General features: G+C 38.1%; 1 protein-coding gene across 16 annotated transcripts in view; it reads left to right on the top strand.

Annotated features, from left to right (window-relative positions):
• The window catches only part of LOC107092720 (obscurin-like protein 1), a 59060-nt gene that overhangs the window by 15266 nt on the left and 19563 nt on the right, over nt 1-24231 (top strand). For 2 of the 16 annotated variants that reach the window (XR_001481586.1, XM_015387330.1), the window contains exons 3-29: nt 81-350; nt 1646-1906; nt 1999-2310; nt 2390-2656; nt 3063-3338; nt 3516-3791; nt 4044-4319; nt 4599-4871; nt 5192-5458; nt 5634-5897; nt 6001-6075; nt 6706-7755; nt 8205-8489; nt 9806-10081; nt 10711-10998; nt 11165-11440; nt 11628-11903; nt 14368-14637; nt 15050-15325; nt 15448-15720; nt 18914-19189; nt 19280-19555; nt 19744-20019; nt 20103-20378; nt 20824-21093; nt 21179-21445; nt 21537-21806. Coding sequence is in view for 15 of the 16 variants with exons in the window: in XM_015387330.1 (XP_015242816.1) it covers nt 81-350; nt 1646-1906; nt 1999-2310; nt 2390-2656; nt 3063-3338; nt 3516-3791; nt 4044-4319; nt 4599-4871; nt 5192-5458; nt 5634-5897; nt 6001-6075; nt 6706-7755; nt 8205-8489; nt 9806-10081; nt 10711-10998; nt 11165-11440; nt 11628-11903; nt 14368-14637; nt 15050-15325; nt 15448-15720; nt 18914-19189; nt 19280-19555; nt 19744-20019; nt 20103-20378; nt 20824-21093; nt 21179-21445; nt 21537-21806 (7998 nt within the window). In the remaining variant the exon portion in view is untranslated. The remainder of the gene's footprint in view (nt 1-80; nt 351-1645; nt 1907-1998; nt 2311-2389; nt 2657-3062; nt 3339-3515; nt 3792-4043; nt 4320-4598; nt 4872-5191; nt 5459-5633; nt 5898-6000; nt 6076-6705; nt 7756-8204; nt 8490-9805; nt 10082-10710; nt 10999-11164; nt 11441-11627; nt 11904-14367; nt 14638-15049; nt 15326-15447; nt 15721-18913; nt 19190-19279; nt 19556-19743; nt 20020-20102; nt 20379-20823; nt 21094-21178; nt 21446-21536; nt 21807-24231) is intronic. The other 14 variants (XM_015387331.1, XM_015387334.1, XM_015387332.1 and 11 more) reach the window with 14 other exon arrangements.

Here is a 24231-nt window from a genome sequence, read left to right as displayed (position 1 = left end):
AACAAACAAACAAACAAACAAACAAACAAACAAACAAACAAACAATAATTAAGAGTATTATAACGTGTGTTTATTTTCAGAGCCACCTGTCCGGTTTAAGCAACCTCTCTATGACCTTGAAGTTTGGGAACGGGATTTAGCTGTTTTAGAGTGTGAAGTTCCAGAAGACTCTGTTCCAATCACATGGTATCTAGAGGACCGACGACTGCAGCCAGGGGCCAAATATGGAATGGAGGAGTGGGGAACAAAACGAAGATTGACAATCCGTGACATTGGAGTTGATGATGATGGAATTTACCTCTGTGAGATGCCTGATGGTGGTAGAAGTATAGCAGAGGTGGCTGTGAAAGGTAAATACATTTGTTATATGTGATTTCGAATGACTAATATTAAGCAAAGCACCTTTTACATTCTGTAAACCCACAGGTATGAAAGCCTCTTGTTTTCATTTACTTTTTTTATATTTAGATGGAGATACCAGTTTTGAACTGATGCTTACAATTTGTACAAAGCTAGACACTTACCAGTCACCAAAGGTTGGACAAAACTGACCAGAGAAAAAATTTTACTTTTTAATCTGAAATTAGCATATACAAAGGGTAGTCAACAATTGTTCAATTGAGATAAAAAATATTTTCCTTTCAGGAAGATGCTCTGAAATATGACAAGCAAAAAAGGTTTCACATGGTACCTCTAAATGTTGGAACACTCTACTTTTGTCTGACTCTACACCACCTCCGATGCTATATATTTATTTTTTTTCTATCACCATTAAATTGTACTGGCTCCCTTAAATGAGATTAAGTATTCATGGGAAAGTATGTCCAACAAATTCCCTCAGTATAAACAAGCTGGGAAGTGCATTGTAACATGTGGTTGCTTCTCCAATAAGATCAAAGAACATCACTGTGTAATTTTAATCTGTTTTCTCTACTCTTAAGCTCCTACCTTATGTCAGAGTGTTCCCCATTTGCTATATGCAGAACATATGTTTACCATCAAACCTATATGAAGACAAACCTGATCAGTTTATGGTACAACTCAGAGATTTTACTTTGTATTTTCCCCACAGTGCATGCGTTGTATTTTGTGATTGTGTCTCTCTTCCTGTCAAACTCATGACATTCCATTCAACGTGAGGCATATCTCCAATCAAAATACACCAGAACTCTACCTTGGTCAGAACTGTGCAAGCACAATTGAAGAAAATATGTGTCACCAGCCCCATGAAATTAAATTATAAGTAATTGTTACCATTTTTAACGATCTGTCTCCATCGGCACAAACCCATAACCATATCTGGTGTGTTCTGGCCTTAAACCAAAGTGGTACTGATATAAGCAGTGTCAATATGGCTTATCATGCAGTACTTTTAATCAGTCAACAATACATTTTCAGCATGAACATGGCTTAACATGCAGTACTTTTAATCACTCAACAATACATTTTCAGCATGATGAAATATCCCCTAATTTTCGAATCCGCAAAGACTTAAAGAAATATACAGAGGTAAATATCCACACAATATCCAGTGTGAGATCAATAAAGTTCAATAATTATTATACATTTCGGTCTGTCATTGGTCGGTCGGTCGGATGGATGGATGGGTGGATGATATAGTGAATCTTCATTTTTTTCTTTCCAGGTACCATTTTGCGAAAGCTTCCAAGGAAAGTGGATGTCTTGGAAGGTGAAAATGCAGCCTTTTGTGTGGAAGTGGAAAAAGAAGAAATGGACATACATTGGTACAAGGATGGCATTGAGCTTCGTGAAACCCATCAGACCATTCTTAAGTCTTTTGGTCGAACTCATATTCTGGTTTTTGTCAATACAATGCCCCAAGACTCTGGCCTTGTGACCTTTCTTGTTGGCAGGTCCAAGACATCATCTCAGTTAAGAGTGAAAGGTGGGTCCCATTGTTAATATTTGTCACCACATAAACTAGACTGTTTGGAAAAGCGAAACACTTACCTGAAGCAAATATTTTCTTCCTTTTAGCGGCCCGTCATTGTCCTCCAAGTTGTCCGGTGGGAGTTCAGATCAACACAGAGCGCGCTAATGCAGCTCTTCTCTCATGGGTTCCTGCTCCAGATTCACGAAAGAACCCCCCATCTGGTTATGTGCTTGAACGACAAGAAGTAGGCACTGGTTCACAAGAGTGGCTGCAGTGTCTGACCACTGACTCTGCAACCTCAGTGGAGATCCTTGGTGACAGTGTTCCATGTGAAGCAGACTATCGTTTTCGCATTTGTAGTGTAAATAAATATGGAAAAAGCAATAATGTTGAGTTTCCAAGAACTGTTCACCTAGGTACTTCTTTTCCTGGTCATCAAACATGTGGTTAAGGCCTATATCAGAATAAACACATTAAAATAATTTTTCTTTGCAGTTCCTGTAGCCAGAATTCAAGCTCCTTTACAGGATGCCTTGGTCCCAGAGGGACAAGATGCTGTTTTCACCATTGAGCTTTCTGCTTCGGTTATTGGTACATGGTTCTTAAATGGTACGCAGCTTCAAGATGATGAGCGTTACTCTGTCCGCCGCTCAAGAACACACCAGTCACTTCGTATTCGAGGAGTACGTGATACAGACAATGGAGCGGAGATAACATTCATTGCTTATGGCATCCGAGATTCAGCAGCCCTGTACATCCAAGGTATGTATGGGTCAGTTTGACAGTTGACTTTATAGTATTAAAGACCCCAAAGAGTCTACATTTGTACCAAATTAAAATATAAAAACGTTAGCTGAGGAGGGAATAGGGCAAAGAACAAAGATTATTCAGGACAAGTTAAAGGATTAAGAAAGGTTGTTTTGAAATGCTATAAATTTGAGCGACAGTAAAGCCATTGGAGATTTGAGGCATGGGTAACATTTGTGAGAGTTTGGCTCCCAGACTCCCTGATTTATTTTAGAAACAAAGAGGACGGGAAGAGGAAGGTCTCAAAAACTGTAACAAGCTAAGCACATTTGGGGAAATATTTTTTTTACACCTAAAAAGTTAGAAACCACTGATTCTTCTCTTAATCTTGAGCCATACTCTTTTTGTCCAATATTTACAGCTCCTCTGGTTAAGTTCTCACCACTGTCGGAAATGGATCGAAACAAGTTTGTAGAGGTTGGCAACCCGATTGTGCTCTACTGTGAGCTCTCAGACAGTGCTGCTCCAGTTAACTGGTACAAGAACGGCATTGAGTTAAAAAGTATGGAAGGTCTCCATATTCAATCTGAAGGCACAATGAGACGAATTGTCATCCAGTCTGCAGATTTCTCACACTCAGGAGTGTACTGCTGTGATGCTATTGATGACGTAATCAGGTTTAACGTTGAAGTCGAGGGTAAGAGATTTTGAGTTTCTATGTTGATATCTTTCTACTATAAATCCAGTAATTGCTGTGTCAGTTGTCCACTCTAAAACTTCTTACTTAGATATAGAAATACTTTTATAAGGATAGCTGATAAACAGAGCTTTTACAACTTAATTGATTATATCTTTCTCTTTATAATCTCTATAGCCCCACCCGTGAGGTTTTCAGCAGTACCAGACTCCGAAAGGAACAAAACTATCCAAGCAGGCTGGCCATTTGTTTTACAGTGTGAGCTCTCAGATCCCTCTGCCCAGGTGCACTGGTACAAAGATGGATCAAAACTCCATCATCAAAATGGAGTAGAAGTTAAAGCTGAAGGCTTAATGAGGAAACTGGCTGTCCATTCAGCAGAAGTTGCACACTCTGGCTTGTACTGCTGCAAGACAAAGGGTGATGCCATCACTTTCAGTGTGGAGATCACAGGTAATGTAATTACTCTTTAGGTGATGTGAAACAGTAACAAACTCCTACTCAGCAAATCAACTAACTCTTATGATACTCTTCTGTGTTGTCCGATGTTTGGTTGTCTTTTTCCTTGCCATCAAATGTGCAGCTACTATTTCATCTGTCAGCATGTTACCAATTAAGTTATCAGGAATAGGATTAAAAATAATAATCTGAATGACTGTAACAAGGTTAACTGAGGGTTGTTATAAACTCTAAACATATCTGTAGCTCCACCAATGAAGTTCTCAGCTATTCCTGAAGATATGAAGATCAAGTTGATCGAGGCTGGCAGCCCTATAGTACTCCAGTGTGTGGTGTTGGATCCTGAAGCCCAGGTTTGCTGGTACAAGGATGAAAGGAAGCTTATATCCACCTTTGGATTAGAAATCCATTCAGTGGGAAACACAAGAACATTAGTTATTCAGTCTGCAGAGCTCTCCCACTCTGGTTTGTACAGATGTGCCACACAGGATGATACCGTGGATTTTCAAGTGGAGATCAAAGGTGACTTTGCAGTTCCTTTCTTACGTTTTCATATCGTAACCACTACCTCCTCTCTGAAAGTGCCACTAACTATCCCTGCTTAAGAGAAATGTCGTTTGATGGCTGCTTTATTCCCACAACCATAAAGAATTGGTAACCTTGCTGTGTAACTGCTCTGGCTCTCTCTTAAACTAAGGTCTCCAAAGCTCTTTTTACCTTCTGTTCAGTAGTTATATACCTGAAAGGTGTGAATTTCCATAGCTTTGCGTTTATTTAGTTGTCCTGAATTCCCAATGATAGCTCAACCTGTGACATACTCAACTATCTTTGATGGTGAGAGAGCCGAGTTACTTGAAGTGAGCAAACCTCTGAAGCTGGAATGTGAGGTTGCAGACTCCACTGTCCAGGTCTGCCGGAATAAAGATGGTAAAAAGCTCTACCCGCAAAAGGGTTGGAATACAGAAAGTAATGGCACGTCAACGGGACCCATTTTCCCATCCACTGAGCTCTTGAACTCAGGAAAATGGTGCCAAACCACTGATGCCACTATCCACTTCTCTGTGGATAACAAAGGTGATATTTTTTTCCAGTCTTTTCAGTATTCCAGCAAAATCTAAAGCTTCGTAGACACTAGATATAACTAACATTTAAATGCATTTTTGTACATGTATATGTGATGCTGTGTCTTAAGATGTGTGTCCAAAAGGTGTTGCAAAAATTAATCTCTACTTACAGATTGAAGATGTGTTTTTAGTATGTAAACGCAATGCAAGCCTTCAGTGGGAGTGAGAGTTGACAGTTAGCTGTGAAAGCTCCTAAAGCCTGGCATTTCTTTAGGGTGCAAATAACAACTTTGTACTCAGTCCAGTTATATTTTAAATCACTATCTTTAGCTCCAACATTGCCTCGCCACCGGGAGGTTGGGGGGTCCCAGACTCTTGAGGAAACCTGTCCAAAAAAAACAGTTGGTGAAAGCTTAGACCCTGCAAGCCAGGTGTCATGGCAAAGAGATTCAGAATCCTATTCAAGCATGAAATATGATTTTGAAATGGGAGACATCAAAGAAGCCCTTGTTGTTGAACCAGCTCATCCTTCAAACTCTGGAGCATACTATTGCACAACAGCCAATGATGTGACCAAATTATTAGTAGACAATCAAGGTGATTTTTTTTTCTTATATACAAATGTTAATTTATAATGTAGCTGTGACTCATTCTTACAGAAATTCCTAGCCCCAATTCTTTCTCTACATCCTTGAAAGATATTGTCTTAAGGTTTGTGTTCTAGAAATAAGGATGGCATGCACTGAACCTATCCCCTAATACATGTTTTTAGTGTCCCCTCCAACATATGTACTTGACCCTGGAGAGAAGACCAGGTCAACTGAAGAACACTATCCAATTGTTCAGCAGTTTGAGATTTCAGACCCTATCGCTAAAGCTTGCTGGTACAAAGATGGAACCCAGATATATCCGAAAACAGAAGCTGGCAGTGAAGAGCACAGTCAAATCTTGCCCCTTGGGTCCCAACACTTGTCTGATAATGACAGGTTTGGCTGTGATGCATCTGATGGTGTACAGTTAAAAGAGGACATGAAAGGTGCTGTACTTTGTTGTAATTTCACATTGGAGACTCAAGAATTTAGTTACATACATGAAGATTTCACCACCTCACTGTTTTCTCTTTGGCTTTGTCCAAACAGCAGGACAGTGTCACTCGGGTGACGAGATTGGTGATGTAGCTGATGCATCAGCCCAAAAGTCTATGGAAGTCAAAGGTGATTTGATCTTGCAAAATCAGTCATCAATGTTAACCCAGCCCATAAATGCCACTAACAGTAGTGGTGTATTTCACTGTTAGCTCAATCATTTGAGCCATCTCTAAATCTTTTTTTCTTTCCTTTATCATACTTTCATCCCTGAAATGTGGCCATTTCACTGATATTTTGGCCCTTAATCAAATATATAGTTTCATGTAGGTGTGTAGCCGCTTTTTCAACTAACATTTGTTATGTTTGTCAATTCATTGTTTGTTTTAACAGTCATCTTTTCTCACAACTTGCAACTCTTAAAGTACATCTTTTGTCATATTCACCTCAAGATCTTTTCATTCATGGTTTTACCCTGATCTTCTGCCCGTTGCAATGACAACGAAGTCTTCTCCTAAGAGAACCAAATAATTCTGTTTTACTTTAGAGGGATTAGTATTGATGGTACATGAGAAGTCTTTTAAAGGGAGACATGTTTACTTTAAGACCAATCCTGGTCGATCTTCTTGATTGTCTTTGCAATGGATTATCCCATAACTTCATGCTAACCCCCACTGCTGTAAAAGTATTTTGTGAGAAGAAATAATAAGAACACCAACAACTGAAAACCTTTCTCTGTGTACATCACAATGCTTATAGCTACATCGCCAAGACTCTCTTCTGACCAAGAAAGGAACAAGTCTACAGAAGACGCGTACTCTGACCAAGATATCCAGATGTCCTCAAAATGCAACTCTGGCATTTTCACTGGAAATGGGAGAAATAAGTTCGATGCTGAGTATATGCCAACCTCTCAGCCAACAAGTGATTTTACTTTTGACTCCAGTACCATGAAATCCTGTCTTAAATTTATGCAAACTGAACTGGACTCAGAGGACTCATCAATGAAGATAAACCACTCTGCAAATAAGCCAACTAAGCAACTAGACTCAGGTAACCTCCATAAGACTTTAAATGCCATGATGGAGAGTTCAAGCATCGCACAGGCTTCAACAATACAAGAAGGCAACTTTTGTGCACTCTCAGAAAATGGAACTCTTGAACAAGAGGAATGGTTTGAACCCTTAAAATATTCAAATGTGACATCAGAGGAGACCTCACATTCCATACAGACCACTGCTGTCCAGCAAGAAAAGGCTTATGGTTCCATACAACTATCAGCTGCTTTTCCAGGAAAGCTTCTAGACAGTGCATTGTCTAACAATGTCCCGGTTTCACGGCCCAATAACTGTTTAAGGACATCATATCACCAGTCAGAGGAGCCAAATCCAGCCAAACAGTCATTTATTGCACTCTCAGAGAATTTGTTTAATGCAACATCATTTGATTTGTGTACGGATAATAAGCCTCAAAATGTCCAATATGACCATCTTAAGTCAACATCATATGGCAAGTTGGACAATCTTACTTACACAGAACAGACAGTATCCAACCTTTCAGAGTTTCTAGGTCTGTCAAGTAATCGAAAAACTGTCCAACAGCATTGCAAAAACATGGAGACAACTGAAGACCAAATGGACCAGACAAGCAGCTATGGTGAAAGTTCTACTACTTACTTTCCAGACCTTTCTAATTCCAAACAGACTTCTACGGGACAGCCAGAGATGATGTTTCTCTCGAGAACAAATGACAGTCATTGGAGTGACAGTGTAACTGCTATTAAGGTGGCTTTTGAAGGTGACTTCAATGGTTAGCATAAAAACAAAGATGGACACAATGTTGACATTGTGTTTCCTTAAGATTGCTTGTTGCAAACTCTGATATGTTAGGAAACTTTGTTTTTACTCACCTGACTTTGTCTATACTAAAACTTTAATGGATAGGGCTATACCGAGCTTGGGTGATGTAGAAGGAAAAACAGAACATATATTTACACATACATTTCTACACACATATACATGTATATTTACATACATTTAATTTGTGACATCTAACTCAATTGGCTAGCTATTTAAGGTCTAACCAACAAATATTTATTTTACGATGACTAATATCAAAGATCATATGATTCTTTTGTTATTTTAGAATATTTTTGGCATGACTAATCTTGATTTGAACTTTTGCTCTTTATCTATTTTAAAGAATAATCTGTTACAGTCACTAATAGTGATGACTCTTTTTCTTGATGTTACTTCAAGCATCCTCAACCCTGCCTGTGAGAATCACAACACTTCCTGAGGCTGAGAAGAACAAGGCTGTTGAAGTTGGTGAGCCCATTGAGCTACGATGTGAAATATCTGATCCTAACGCTCAAGTAACCTGGTTTAAGGATGGAATAGAATTATCAGAAGATTCCAAGCAAACTATGATCACAGAGGGCTCCATCAGAACATTGGCATTCCAGTCAGTGATGCTGTCTGATGCAGGGATTTACTGCTGCAAGACATCAGATGATTCAGTGGAGTTTTATGTGGATGTCAAAGGTGATCATTCATTCAATATATTATTATTAGCTAGATACCATTTTTGATGGATGGATGGATGGATGGATGGATGGATGGATGGATGGATGGATGGATGGATGGATGGATGGATGGATGGATGGATGGACAGGGAAGGTTTCTTTAAGATATATGTACTTAAGCAAACATATTTTTCCATTGGTTGCTGGGAGAGTTACAGTACACAACCCCAGCAATAATAAATGTAACACTATTTTACTGAATATTAAGGATACAGTTAAAGATAGTTCCAGCACATACTGTAAAATGTTTCTGATATACACTGGCAGACCCAAATGTCCCAGAGACCCATGAGTCTTACCATCAGAGCATGCAAAAGTTTGTATAGGATATTCCGTTTTTTTTTTAAGTATAACACTGAAATGATCAAATATGCTTTATCAGATAAAGTTACAGTTTTCGATGTGTCAACCAGACATTCTTTTAACCAATAAACACTTTAGCCTTTGATGGAGAAAGCCAACAGTGGCATAATTGAACATTCCAGTGAATTTTGCCCCATGACCTTCTTCCAGATTTTAATAAGATGTTAAGACCAACTCAGCTTACTCTTCTTAATATGGAGAAACCCTGAAGTTTTCAAACCCTCTAACAAGACTACCGATACTCACAACTTCCTTAGCGTAAACTAATCTAGAGCGAAAAATGCAAAACTATTCTAATCTTGATGCAAGACGCCAAAATAAGCTTCTCGCATTTGAGAGACTGGGCTCAGTTTAAGAGTTAACATTCAAAGCTGACATCCAAAATGTACTTAGTGTACATGGTGTAGATTTGCTTTTTTCTGCACACCAAAACAAGTCAACAAGGCGGCTTTCGGACTCTGATTAGAAAGCCGTCCATGTTTCCCTTCCTCTGGAGGCCTTGTGGGTATGTCCAGTTGGTAGGATACTATTTGGAAGACAAGGAAAGAGTTGGAGAATATAAATATTTTATCTAGCTTAGACATGCAGCCTGGACTGTCCAGAATTTATGGGAGAGGGATGTCTGGATTTTCCTTTGGGACCTGTTTCCTCTATTGCCTGATATCAAATAAGCAGTGAAAAAATAGATGGATAGAGCTCTGAGCTATTAAAGAGTTTTTTTGTATTTGATTTTAATTCATAAATTCAAGAACAATAATAATAATGATGATACAATCTTAATTAGTGGTTATACTTCACTTACACAATTTAATGTATTATACCACAAAGATGTTGGTGGTAAGGGTTCATATTTCTGTCCATTTGATGATAACAGTATGCCTGACTAATTATACTTTACATTTAATCCTTTAGCTCCTCCTTTGACATTTGCAACTTTATCTGAGGCTGACCAGAAAATGACAGTAATAGCTGGCTCTCCCATAGCTCTACAATGCGAACTGTCAGACCCATGTGGACAAGTCAATTGGTACAAGGATGGAAGAAAGCTGCTAGCTCAAAGTGGAGTAGACATCCAGTCACAGGGAAATTTGAGAAGTTTGGTTGTGCCATCCGCTGAGCAAGCTCATACTGGTGTGTACCGGTGCGAGTCAAAGGATGATGACATCCAGTTCTCTGTGGAAGTAAAAGGTGACGCACAGAAAACCTTACAATGCTTTAAGTGCCTTGCAAAGCATTAACTCCAGGTCCTTGAGTTAACCGACTTCTATTATTTAACGTAGTGTTGTTTATTATGCTGCTTTTTTAATACATATAACCTTTAAAAAAAATTGAAGATGGCCTCACATTGTTTTAACAAAATAAAACAAAAATGATATCCGTTCTTTCTTAATCTCCACTAAAAGTGTTACTTCTTGATAGAGTTCTTTAGTATGAATATCTGCTGTTTTAAAGAGGTTGGATTTCTTGGTTTTATTCTTTGACATTACTAAACATGTGTGGAGGAAAAGAAAAAAAAGCAGAAAATATGTTCTTGCTTGCAACTTAACTCTAATCTGTTGTTCTAAAAGAACTGCGTGATTCTGAAGACTGTAATGTGACAATCTCAGCAAGCTTTACTCTTCTAGACAATCTTTTGGTTTGTTTTATGTCTCTTTCTTTCTTGTATGTTTGTTCTGTCAAAAATGTTGTTGTGAGCAATGTTTGTCTTTTGGATGTGTAGGTCAATTTAAGATAAAATAAACTGGTCTTCACTTACTTCAATAAATTGTATTAAGGAAGTCATATTTGTATTTATTCTTTTCTTTTGCAATATCCAGAACCTATAGGAGTACCTGTGAGGTTCTCAAAGCTGCTAGAGGAGGACAGGAACCGGTCCATTGAAGAAGGGAAACCTATTGTCCTTAACTGTGAACTCTCTCATGACCCTTCAGCTCATGTCGACTGGTATAAGGATGGCATAAAACTCACTTCTGGGGACAATATGGAAATTAAGTCAGATGGTCTGTCAAGGACCCTACTCATCCCATCGGCTCAAAGCATACATGCTGGTATCTATGAGTGTTCAACATCAGATGACAGTATTGCCTTTAAAGTGGACATAAAAGGTGAATACTTGTCTTTCTTTTTGTTTTTGGTAGTGGTAAAGATTTCTCTTTGTGTGCAGTGTTGCTTGCTTCTAATTATAGTGAAAACGAGCTGGCAGGAAAATGTGTTTTGTCAAGTGTTTAAGAATTAATCTCTTATTTATACCTTTGTTGTCTCTTCTTGTAGGCCAATCACCAAGGATTTTGGCAAGCCCACTATCAGAAAAATACAAGCTGATTAGAATTGGTTCTCCAATAATCTTGCAGTGTGAGGTTTTAGACCCTGCTGCTCAAGTTTCATGGTTAAAAAATGATGTGGAACTTTTTTCCAAAACAGGCCTTGATATGAAACGAGATGGCACTCTGAGGAAGTTAATAATTCACTCAGCTAAGGTCTCTGATTCTGGCCTCTACAGCTGTAGTCTTGCTGATGAGGCTGTGACCTTTCATGTGAACATTGAAGGTGATTTTCTTGAATTACTACGATTAATATTGGTCAGTCAAATCTTTACAACAATTATAATCGGGCACTTCAATCAAGGGACTAATATAGCTTGCAGAAAAATAAAAAATGTGCTAATTGGCCAAACTATCATGTGGACAGTATTAAAAAGAATATGCAAGTTTAACATATCTTGTAATATCCACAGCTACTCCTGTGAAGGTTTCAAAGCTACCAAAGGTTGCAAGAAACACATTAGTAGGAACAAGCTGCCCAGTTAAGCTACAGTGTGAAGTCTCAGAGCCAGCTGCTCAAGTTTACTGGCATAAAGACGGAGAACAAGTTTTGGCAACAAGTGAATATGAAATCCAAACGAGTGAAAAACTGGCAGCGCTGATAACTCAGTCAGCAGAAGTCAGTCACTCTGGGTTTTACAGCTGTGAGGCTCCAGATAACCACATAAATTTCAAGGTGGATGTTGCAGGTGATCTAAGTATTTTGAGCTCTGTGAAAATAACTAACTTCAATTCCTTCCTGACAATTAAGTCTAATTAAATCACAGCACTTTATAACAAACACTAATTGTTAATAATCCATGTGAAGACAATGGTTTAGATACAATATGATCATGATTCTGTAGTCGATTTCTCAAAATAATGACTCTTCGTCAAAATAAAAAGAAGGCTTATATGTTATTTCAGGCAATCATATAAATAAGTAGCCTACCTCATTTAACACTATGCTAAAGAAAATAAAATTTTCTTTACATAGAGGATGTTTTTGTATATTAAATCTCAGCCACAAGAACAATTTAACTTTAATGTATGGATATAGACCAACAAAACATGAATAGTTAAAAAAAATTTTGCAAGATATTTTTTTCAGAATCAGAATCAAAAATACTTTAATAGAGTTATGTTGTACATATTATAGTCTGATTTTGTATCTTTACGCAGCTCTATGTTTTTCTCTTCATTTTTCTACTATTATCATTGTAAAACTTCATGAAAGTTAATAAGAAATCATATGCAGCCACTTTTGGTGTGTGTGAAGTTTTTAGTCGTTCCACTGGTTATGTAGATTACTGCCCTCCTTTGTTTTCAGAAACTACTGTACCAATGGCAGCATTATGTATAAAGCTAGCGGCATTTCTTCATCATCGCACGCCCTCCACTGTACCCCTAAGCTTGGCTATAACTCACCCTTTAGTCTAAGGCATGATTTTAAATTGGAAATGAGGATTGTTTCCTATAGGTTGGACTCAAAACTCAATTAGAGGAGTTTAGTTATAATGATATCTTCACAAATGGCTTTGCTGTGAGAGAGGAATAATTGTATTTGGAAGGTCTGGGTCTCTAACCAAAACCAGGATGAAAGTGAAAACATTTGTGTAACACCCTTTAATTTATTCATTTCTTTCAACATCACTAGTGTGATATCTGGATTTCCAACATCATACTGTACATGACCAACCAGTCTTACTGTAGATAAAACCAAAAATGCCAACCCATTTCCAACCCTTGCCATGCCATTACAGTATAAGCTTCTATGGGTTCTGTGTTTGCTGATCTTTACTGTTTTTTCTGACTTTCAGTTAGTTAGTTTAAGTTTTCAGTTAGTTCTGACTCAGTTGGGAACTACCAGTTTCTGACATGATCCCACCCCCTATGTCCCTTTTAAACACACACCCGCTCGCTGCACTTTTAAAATGTCACATCCAAATTCAACCATTTCTTAAGGAATAAAAAAAGAAAATGGTTCCTTAATAAATACTCATTTTTTTGTTAATAACTATGTTATGAAATGTAAAAAGTAAAAGATATGGTGAGAGACACAGAGCTTTAGTGGTTCTCTCGAAAATTACAAAGCCAAAATACATAAACTGTTAATCCAGTATGAGTTGATCAATGAGATTTATAATGTCTTCCTGTGGTGCAGATTTGACTAATTTCTCTAGGTGCCAAGGAGAAAAATAATTCAACCATGAATTAAATCTATTCTGGTCTGGTTTTGTAGTAGATAATTAAATGTATGGGCAGTGGCTAGCACTGCTGCCTTCCAGATAGAAGGTTGCGGGTTTGATTCCTGACCCGGGATCTTTCTGTATGGAGTTTGCATGCGCTCCCTGAGCATGTGTGGGTTCTCTCCGGGTACTCCGGCTTCCTCCCACAGTCCAAAAACATGACCTTTAGGTTAATTGGCTTCTCTAAATTCTCCTTAGGTGTGAGTTTGCGTGTGAATGGTTGTTTGTCCTGTTTGTCTCTGTGTTGCCCTCGTAATGGACTAGCGACCTGTCCAGGGTGTACCACGCCTCTCGCCCGTAGACTGCCGGAAATAAACACCAGCACCCCTCGTGACCCCACTCGGGATAAAGCGTGTCAGAAAATGGATGTATGGATAATTAAATGTATATTTCATATCAAGGTGTAGTCGTCAGTGTAATGGGTTACTTTTTCATATTTAGATCCAAATTCTAATGTCTCTAAAAGGAGACATATCTACCGTTTATTTGCTAATATAGGTTGCAAAATTGGGATTTAACAATTATCCATCCCTTGAGAGCAGATAAGGGCTCCATTTTTTATTCTTGATATTTAAAGATCCTTCACGGTTTTTAAGATATAAATTTTTTTTTAACTACTAAGACTTTATCCCAGACAAACAAACTTGTAATTGCATGATATGTCTACTCTGTCTGCCTGGTAAACAGCTACTAACACATTTGAGCACTGAAAAGGTTTTCACATGGGACTAGCACAGTACTGAAATACTACTTTCAGCCTTCCTATATCCCTTGTTGTTTTCTGTATCCTGGTGTGTTTTACCATTAAGCAAATAAACCCTGGTATATAAATTCATTTCTTAGCCAACACGTCACCACCAATCTGAATGCTAACTGGTTTTCCCTGAATGAAATGAAAGTCCTTTAGTATGGGTTTGATTCTCAGCTGTTCCAGAGGCTGAGAAGGGCAGTTCTGTTGAGGCAGACAACCTGATCAAAGTGCATTGTGAGATCTCAGACCCTGCAGTCCAGACCCGCTGGTATGAGGACGGGATAGAACTCTTGCCGAAATCGAATGTAGAGTTGGAATCAGAGCCTAATGAAGGAGCTCTGGTCATGGAGGCGGCCCTGTCATCATACTCTGGGGTTTTTCATTATAAAGCTGATGATGATGATGATGATGATGATGATGGTGATAAAGATTTCAAGGTGAAAGGTGATATGCTAAGTTTTTTCTTGGCAAGTTAATTCCACTCTTCAGTTGTGTCCACCTCCATGGCCTTTAATACATAAGAAAGCAAACCATGATCATCCCCATAAACATAACAGACTTTCTCCTAAATGCCCTCTATGTCATTGAAGCTGCTGAGAAAAGCATCCATGACCTTTAATGTTTTAACCGCTCTGTTTACATCAGTGCACTGCTTTAAAAATCTTTTTTAGTTTGCTTTACAGGAAGATTAACACCCACTGATTATCATACTGTTATAAGCTGCTACATAGCAAATTTTGAAATTAGCATGTTCATGTTTGGTCTAAGTTTGGTTTTACAGTGGTTGCATGTTTAAGAAAAGCTGTATAACTCCCCTTTGAAGGAAAAACTTGCATTTTTTATGTTTTTTTTACAGCGCCGCCAGTAACATTTGCTGATGTCCCAGAGAAGGACCTTTTTCGTAGTGCTGTGGAACAAGAGCAGCTTGTTCTGTCATGTGAAATATCAAGGACTGATGGTGTTGTCCAGTGGTACAAAGATGGGGCTGAAATACAACAAGGCAGTAATATCAGAATGGAAGCAGAGGGCGCAAAGAGGAATCTGATTATAAGTGCAGCTCAACTGTCTGACAGCGGCACGTACACATGCCGTACAGGAGATAGCATTTTAATATTTAAGGTCACCATCAGAGGTAATAAACCACCTCACATTAAACTGATTCTCAGAGGAAAATCATTGTAACCTCCCTTTATTTTAGGGAAGAACACATTTCTACCGTATATGACTTGTTAATGTTCCTCTCTTCATTCAAAGAGCCTCCTGTGATGATAGTCTACCCCAAGGAAGATGTCCACCTTGACCGTCATGTCCCTGAGGAAATTATTCTGAGCTGTGAACTGTCTCGTCCTAATGGTGTTGTTGGCTGGTTTAAGGATGGCCAAAAGCTTCAAGAGAGTGAGAACATCAAGCTCAAGACAGAAGGCCCTTACCGAAGACTGAGGATTTGTTCAAGTAGAGTTGAAGACTCTGGGGAATATGTCTGTGACACAGCTGATGATTCAATATTCTTTCATCTTAATATTACAGGTAAATTTCTTGACTTTTTGCAATTCTCTTTAGGGATGTTTTTTTTTTATTATTATGCAGTGCTTCGGTGCATTACAAGGTCTTGCAGTGTAACAGGCATCATCTAAAGGGGTTATCTGTCCTTGATGCAGCCTCTCACTGTATAATTTCTGTTAAGAAATGCCACAAGTTTCAAAAAAATACTTTTTCACTTTTCAATGCCATTGTCAACTTTTTCACTAGAAAAACTTACAAAAGAATCAACCTATTAATTTACACATATTTTAATAGCGGAGAAAGATGATGGCACTTTCCTTAAGATTTTATGTGGGTTTATGCCTCAGGATATTTGGGATGTTTTTCCTCAACATCAAGTCCTGTCATGTCTCAGCTTTTAATGGAGCTTCTTTTGTCAAGTGTAGAGAACAGTGTTCACATGTGTCAAGAACAGGTATTTTAATCTCAGGAATGCCACCCACTTGATTACATTTATTAATCTTTCATATATATCAAATTGAGAACTATATGTCAATAAAATGTCAAGGATCTATGAGAGCAAAAAAGTAGCCAGGTGATCAATCACTGGCCGATAATATGTAGGGTATGCTATAACCATTCCACATCCCCAGACCTATCTTTGTTTCATAAACTTATTTGCTTAATAAAAGAAAAGTACATTTAAGATTAGTATAAAGGTGTTGTATTAAGTTTAGTGGGTCACATTTTATTATTCCAATATGATAGGTGTTGAAATGTCTAAAAAATAAACTGAGCAAAAGTTCGGTTGCCTTCCAAATAAAGCTTATTTTGTGGTTAAAATTACACAACACCTTTAAAACAATAGAAAAGGTTACACTAAACAGAGAGGATCCCCACAAAGCATGCAAATGTCATAGCAAATGCAAACATGTTACTTTAATAAATTTTTAATTTATCCTATAGGACTAGACAGTTATTCTATTGTTCAAACTGTTACTGTCTGTGTCTCTCTCCTACATATAATGAAGATAAATCTAATATTAGCCATGGAACATTTTTAAGTTGATTAGCTGAAAAGGAATAAACCACATTTCATAACAGAACAACAGAACATGTGATTTTTGTGAAATATTCAATGTCCAATTCACTGAATGCACTAGTGTATGTGTAAGCCAAGAGACATACATCACTGTCTTAAGTTCATATTTATTATCATCCTTTATTATGACCAGCACCAGATACATTTGGGACAACAAAAGTCTAAAAGTTTCTAAAAGTCTAAAAGATCTACCGTAAAAGTTTGCTTTAGTATGGGTAAACTGCTAAATGGATGTAATATTCTCTTAATTTTTGCTCTACTAACTACTGCTAAACTTAAGGAAACTAATTTCTTCATTTGTGGTTTACAAAATATTTTATTTAAAGTAGATTGTTTATTTGCACCTTTGTGGTTATAAAATTCGCTGTTTCTGGTGTATGCTATTGCATTTCATCTCAGTTGTTTTAGGGTCCAGCACTTAACCTCAATTCATACGAAAGGAACCTGACCTCAAAATTCATTTTTATTTAAACTCGATAAACTTGGTCTGTTGGGTGCTTTTATACTGTTATATTGTATTGTTTTACATTTTCATTAGAAATGTGTTTTAGTTCTGTAATGTTTGTCTCAAAAACTGGTATATACTGTTAGACATCTATTTGATAAGTGCAGGAATTTGTCGATCATCATAACTTGACATAAACACAACTCAGACATGCAGGTCAAAAATTAGTCATACTCCCCTTCCTTGGGCCAATCAGCCTCAGTCATTTCAAAGTACCTTGAAGCAGACAATTAAGATTAAAAATATGAATTAAGATCAAGACTTCTGGCCACAGAGCCTCAACTAACCTCCAATGTTAAAAGAGGTTAGAAAAAATTTCCTCCTCAGGAGATCTGTCCATGGAAGACCTTTAAAATCTCTCTGTCATCTCCAAGGTTAATGGTGTCCCTTAGGGACTCTTAAGGCTACATACATTGTTGGAGTTTTTTCCCTTTTGGGCTTATTCTCCAGTTGTTTGTCAATTTTTGGGAAAGGGCTGGGTTTCAGCCTCATTGTGCGTCCTGTATCGTGTAGTATATACGGGGTAACAAGTAGGGGTGGAACGGTTCCCAAAATCCACGGTTCGGTTCACGGTTTCGTGGTCACGGTTTTCGGTTTGGTTCGGCATATGTTGATTGTTAGCCTGACATGTTGGTCGTGTTGCTGTTAGCATAAACAAAACGTGTTGCACGATGCTTGCACACTGTTGCACTCTTATCCACAACTTTCTTTCCGCCGTCATCGTAGGTCACTCTAAATGTAAAGTGGTCCCATACAGCAAACGTACAGTATAAGTCCAACTCCTGTTCTTTCCCACTCGCCATACCCACACAATTCTCCACAGCAATTGATTTTTTTCTGCTACACCCGGCTACGCTGCTTCGCTTCTTCTTCTTCTTCTTGTTTACTACTGGTGGTTGGCTTTGGTCGCAGTACCGCCACCTTCTGCTCTGGAGTGTACATGCTTCGCCTATGAGAAAAAGGAGCAGCGCATGAACCAAAAGCAACACACGCGAACCGAGACAGTCGAACCGAACGGTTCGGACGGTTTTCATAAACCATTCCATCCCTAGTAACAAGGGGGGATTAGCCTCTCATGACCACCTCCCGATCAGGGATCCTAAGGTCGTTGGAAAATGTCTGAAATTCACTAAGCCCTTGTGAGGTGTTCCTGAGCAAATCCTGCTCTTAAAGCAGAGCTACAAGGGACTACAAACCAATTAAGACAAACCTTGCAAACAGGGGAATAGTTTTTTTTTTCAGTCAAATCATCCCTCGGCGCTGAGTTGGACGTGTGGTTTTTGAATGTACAGTGAGAGCAGTTAGATCGCTTCAGAGCATCTGGCCATACAGTGTAAAAACATACATCGGGAGCTGTGAACTTTTAAATCCTGACTTTCTTCACACATTCTGAGCTGTAGCTGAGTACAAAGATTGAAATATACAGCGTATCTTTGCCTTTCGCAACAATCACTTTGGTGGCATTTTTAAACATTTGTCTGGGGGCAGTATTAGGTTTTTACATGGGGTGAAGACTAAGGATCTTTTTGTTTGATATGTGGAAATTAAAATACTGGAAATTTTTGTCAGTTCCAACTTTGCCTTCATTTCGTAAAGAAGCATTAATCTAGGGTTTTTTTGTCTATTTCCAGAACCTCCGGTGCAAATTATATCCCCAAGTCAGACCCAAATGGAGCTGTGTCAGCAAACCTCTGAACGGATGGTGCTGAGCTGTGAGATCTCAAGGTCCAACGCTGTGGTGCGGTGGTATAGAGACGGACTCGAGGTAGAGGAAAGTGAGAATCTTATTCTAGAGGTGGATGGTGTCTACAGAAGACTTATTATACCTGAAACCACTGTCAAAGATTCTGCAGAATATGTATGTGACACAGGAGATGAATCTGTGACATTCTTTGTTAACATAGCAGGTAAATAAATAACAAAGGACATTCAATTATTTAAGTGTTTCAATGCTTTTATTTTACAGCGATTTGTTGTTGTTTATTTTTTATGAACAGAGCCTCCTGTTCGTTTTATACGCCCAAGGAAGATGGCGAGCAGAGTTGAAAAAGTAGTTGGTGAGACTCTGGTTCTTGACTGTGAGGTTTCAAGATCAAACGCTGAAGTAACATGGAAGAAAAACGGGGAAGAAATCGAGGACTCGAGAAAAGTCACAATCCTTGAAGATGGCATCACACGTCAATTGACTATTCATTCTGTAACACAGGAGGATGCTGGCCAATATGTTTGTGATGCAAAAGATGATGTTATGGATTTCAACGTTAAAGTGCAAGGTAGGTAATTTATTTTTTTAATGGAGCACAACTGAAAAATAAAACCTTTGCATTAAAGTTCTTTCTAATTACCTTGCACAAAGGCTACCTTTAATAAAGAACCAAAAAAAAAATGAAGATAACCTATTTTCTTTTTATATCATTGACAGCCAGAGTAATAATATAACAATTTTCTGCTTCTTTTACAGAATTGCCTGTAAAAATTCTTGGTAAATCTGATGCAAAGACAGAAAAACAGTTTTTAGTTTCAGATGATATTATTCTAGTGTGTGAACTCTCAAAAGCCAACGCATCAGTCTGCTGGTACAAAGATAACCAGCTTATTGATGACACCAAGAAATACTGTTGCGAAGAGCAAGATGTTTTTCGCTCCCTGGTTGTCCTTAATGCAGGACTTCAAGATTCAGGAGAGTATACCTGTGATGCAGGGGATGATAAGATGTCTTTTAACATCACTGTGAAAGGTAATCATACTAACAAATCCACACTGTATTTTTTGGGTTTTTTTTTCCATACCTTAGTTAATGCGACTGTGTTCCATCTTTAGAACCTCCAGTGCAGATTATTGGGAACTCAGGAAATCCAGAGCATCATGTGATGGTAGCCGGAGATGATCTTATTCTGGAGTGTGAAGTGTCCAGACCAAATGCAGTGGTAGAGTGGATACGAAATGGGGTGATACTCAAACCTAGCAATCGCATAAAAATCGATAGCTATGATGTTGTGAGGAAGCTTGTCCTCTCTGGACTTCAGCGCTCAGACTCAGGAGAATACATCTGTGATGCAATGGATGACAAGTTAGTCACAATTGTGGAGGTGCAAGGTGAGACATGTGGTTGATGACTAGGAAAAAAATAGTTATTGATTAAAAACATGGTGTGAATACTGTTCCATTATTGTTGCAAGCAAAGAACACATTTTATTACTGGAATATTGAAATTTGAAGAAAAAAATGCAATCCATCAATGAAGTGATTCTCTAATTTACTTTTTTTTTTTCTTTACAATCATTTATATTTTCACTTTTTCAAACTTTAGTTTTTCAATTTGACAGATTTTTATGAATTGCATTCTTTTCTAATGCCATTTTAAAGATCACATTCTCTTCACTTCAAGCCAAATACAAACAATGCTGACCTACTGTATAGAAATGTGTCTTTGTTCCTCACTCCTGAGGAAAGCCTGTTCTAGGAAGAAAAGGAAATTGATCTGAAGAACACAATTTGAAAAGAATGAACTTCTGAGAAACTTCTATTTTGTTTCCCTCAGACCTTCCAGCCAAGTTTATTAATAAAAAGGCAAAAAATAATATCTCCGCCTATGAAAATGAGAGTGTCACACTGTGTGCCATTGTGAGCGATGAAAGAGCTAATGTCCGTTGGCTGAAAGATGGCCAGCTGTTGAATGAGGACAACATTCACATCTCCAGTGAGGGTAAAACTCATAAGCTCACCATTAATCCTCTGCAGCTGTCGGATTCTGGAGAATATGTCTGTGACATAAGCACAGATGAAATGTATTTCAGTCTTTTAGTCAAAGGTAAGACTTGTTTAAAGTGACATAATAAACAAATTGCTTCTTAGAACTGTAAACATTATATAATATTGTTATTCTTTATGTCTAGAAATGAAGGTGAAATTTATTAAACGGCTAGAGGATGTGGTGTCGCTGAGAGGTAAAAATCTTACATTACAATGTGAGGTCAACAAGCCCAAAGGTGATGTCCAGTGGCTTAAAGGTGGTAAAGAAGTAGCTCCCAGTCAACGATACACAATACGAGCACAAGGCAGAGAGCGAAGCTTGACCATCCACCACCTAATGGATGAAGATGCTGGAGAATATGTCTGTGAATCTACAGACGATCGAACAGTTGCCACTGTCAAAATCGAAAGTAAGTAAGCTTCCGATTTGTTTTCCAACCAGGTTAGAGTAAATCTAACCCTAAAGTAAAATGAATTCTAACAGAATTTGGTGGTTTTCAGCCCCCCGTGTTGTCGAGTTCATAGCTGAGCTTCGTAACATCACCGTCTGTGAAGGGGAAGATGCTATCCTTAAGTGTGTGGTTTCACCAGCTGACACTAAGTTGGTTTGGCGCTTGAATGGCAAGGAGATGGCTGGAAATGAGCGTACAGTCATATCCTGCAATGGGCTGTGCCACATGCTATGCATCAGCAACTGCATGGTTTCAGATAGTGGCAGGGTGACAGCTGATGCAGAGGGGTTGGTGTCAGAAGCAGAGCTACAGGTCCAAGGTAGGTTTTTTCACATCTAAAAAATAAGACATCCATCCTAGTGTTTGTTTACAAACCTTCTGCTGTTTCTTGTCACTTAACTGATCTGGCCCCTGGTGATAGTGGCATATTCTTTACAGTATGAAAAGGTTATATTATTGAGAAAACAAATCTGGGTCTGGGTCTGAAACAATTCTTTGCTGTAAGTGTTTCTTGAAGGCTCAAGATAAATGATCTTTTTACTATGTTGTGCAAGTTTACCAGAAGATTTTTAATATATTAAATATCTAGAACTAGAAGTTTTAGTTAATAAATAGGTCATTCAAATCAAGAGTAAAACTAATTATTGATTATTAGTTATTAGTTGATTATTAGTTTATTTAATATAATGTAATATAATTTAATATTAATATAAATGCTTAGCTTTTTACATAAATGGATGGACTCCTGGAATTCAGTAATTTAGACTACTGCTATCAGCAGAGTAATTAATCACCAACCAAAGAAATCAGACTTTGTTTATTCAGATGTTACTGAAAGAAGGGTTAATCCAGCATTAGTGATAAACTGCTCACTTCATAAAACAAACACAAAATAGCAGGGGTTAAAATACAATGGTGCCTTTATTAGCTAATGATCCCTATCATAGTATTATTATATCTAATAACTATGCAGACACTAAACAGCACTGGAAATAAGCGCAAATGAATTCTAAAAAGAGGAAAAAGGGGTTTAAAAGTCCATCCAGAAGTCTATAAGGAATGATCCACTTTAAGGCATTTAAAATAGCAGCAGATAAATGTGAATGAACCTCGACGCAGATATGTGAAATCCAGTCAGTACAGTGAAAAGTACAGTTACAGTGAAAATTGAACAGTGATTCAGTAATGCAATAAACTGTAATGAAGCTGAAAGAGAAATGGATTACATGAGATGAGGTAGCTGGGAGCTAACTATGATAGCCAGTACACTGCAACAATCTCTCCTAATAGGATAGTAACACCAAATTGTTTGTTCAGTCTTCTCAGTGATCATTAGCATTATTCGCTTTAGAAACTCTTAAAACCATCAGTAGCTGAATCAGAAAACTTCTTTCAGATAAAACACAAACACATACACAATTATCTACTCCACCTACTGTAGTTCACCCAAGCAGAGCACTTATCAAGCATCAGATGGAAAGAGGGAAGGATGGATGTTACTATTTTGGCTCGGTTGAGTGGAAGGGACTTCGATCCAGTTTGTTTGTCCAACAGCAGCCCTCAAAGAGATTTGGATTAATCCGATGCAAAAAGGAGACAACTTTGCCTGGCTTAATTTCCTACCTTACAGTAGCCTGAAATGGAATATCTCACTTTTGCTGGTAGAGTTAGCTGATAGTGACAAATCAGGCAGGCAGCACAGCTTCAGGCAGTGGCAGAAACAGTATGAAATGGGTCAGCGGCTTCTAACGGCTTCTCCGCAAAGAGCAGATATAGGTCGACCAGAGCTGGATAGCTCTCTCTCATTTGCTTCAGCAGGCGGGTTCACGAAACACTGCGTTCAACTCGGTTTGAATCGCATGAAAATATAGTCACTACGGTCGCTCCTTCTGAATCATATGCTCCATTTACCCTAGCCCTCTGAAACCAATCTTTGCCGAGTTCGGACCGAGCTTGGATTAGTTAACTGTGCCGGGCTTGGCTCTTACAACCATTTACACATCATGCTAGTACGGTTCCCCACCTCCTATCGGTCGTCCATGATACTCAAGGCGGAAATTATGCACACAAAAATGGCAGCAGTCATAACATTCAGGATCTTATGTGTCTGGATAGCGTCCTCTGCACAAATTTGAATGAGAGTCTCGGTTTCAACATCATCCCAGGTTGCACCATGCCCTTTTGATGCCATTTATTATTAATAGGCTGAGAAGTTTGTGTGACCAGGTGATCCAGGTGAAGAGATCTGTGAATTGCAAAGCCAGACACGCCAGAAAACCGGCGAAAGGAGTCAGCTGACAGTAAATAGGAAATCATGAGTTCTTAATATTAATTTCTGTTCCCAATTTATCAAATTTGAATGTGATTAGGGGAGTTACTCAGAAGACCTCCAGTTTTATAAAAACAGGTTTGTAATATGATTAGATTATATATTTATTTAGATTCCTTACTAACTTCAAGGTAACATATTTTTGTTGATTTTTTTTTTTTTATTTGAGATTAAAGTAATTAAATGCGTAATAATTAAATGCAGAAGTTAAAAGATTATGGAACATTTTTATTTTATAATCAGTTATTGTATGTTCCACTTTTGGAAAATCATCAATACTTTTGACTTAGAGGGGAACTTATTGTAAGAAAAATTGCGCAAAGGGGTTCATAAGCCAAAAAAAGGTTGGGATCCACTGCCTTAGATAGCAGCCAAATAAACAGTCTTTCATATTTAAGAACAAACTGGACTTACA

This window comes from Cyprinodon variegatus, unplaced genomic scaffold (assembly GCF_000732505.1).
Source record: "Cyprinodon variegatus isolate N-32 unplaced genomic scaffold, C_variegatus-1.0 Scaffold391, whole genome shotgun sequence".
Taxonomy (NCBI): domain Eukaryota; kingdom Metazoa; phylum Chordata; class Actinopteri; order Cyprinodontiformes; family Cyprinodontidae; genus Cyprinodon; species Cyprinodon variegatus.
The sequence above is the reverse complement of the archived record's forward strand: the minus strand, read 5'-3'. Positions and strand labels throughout refer to the sequence as shown.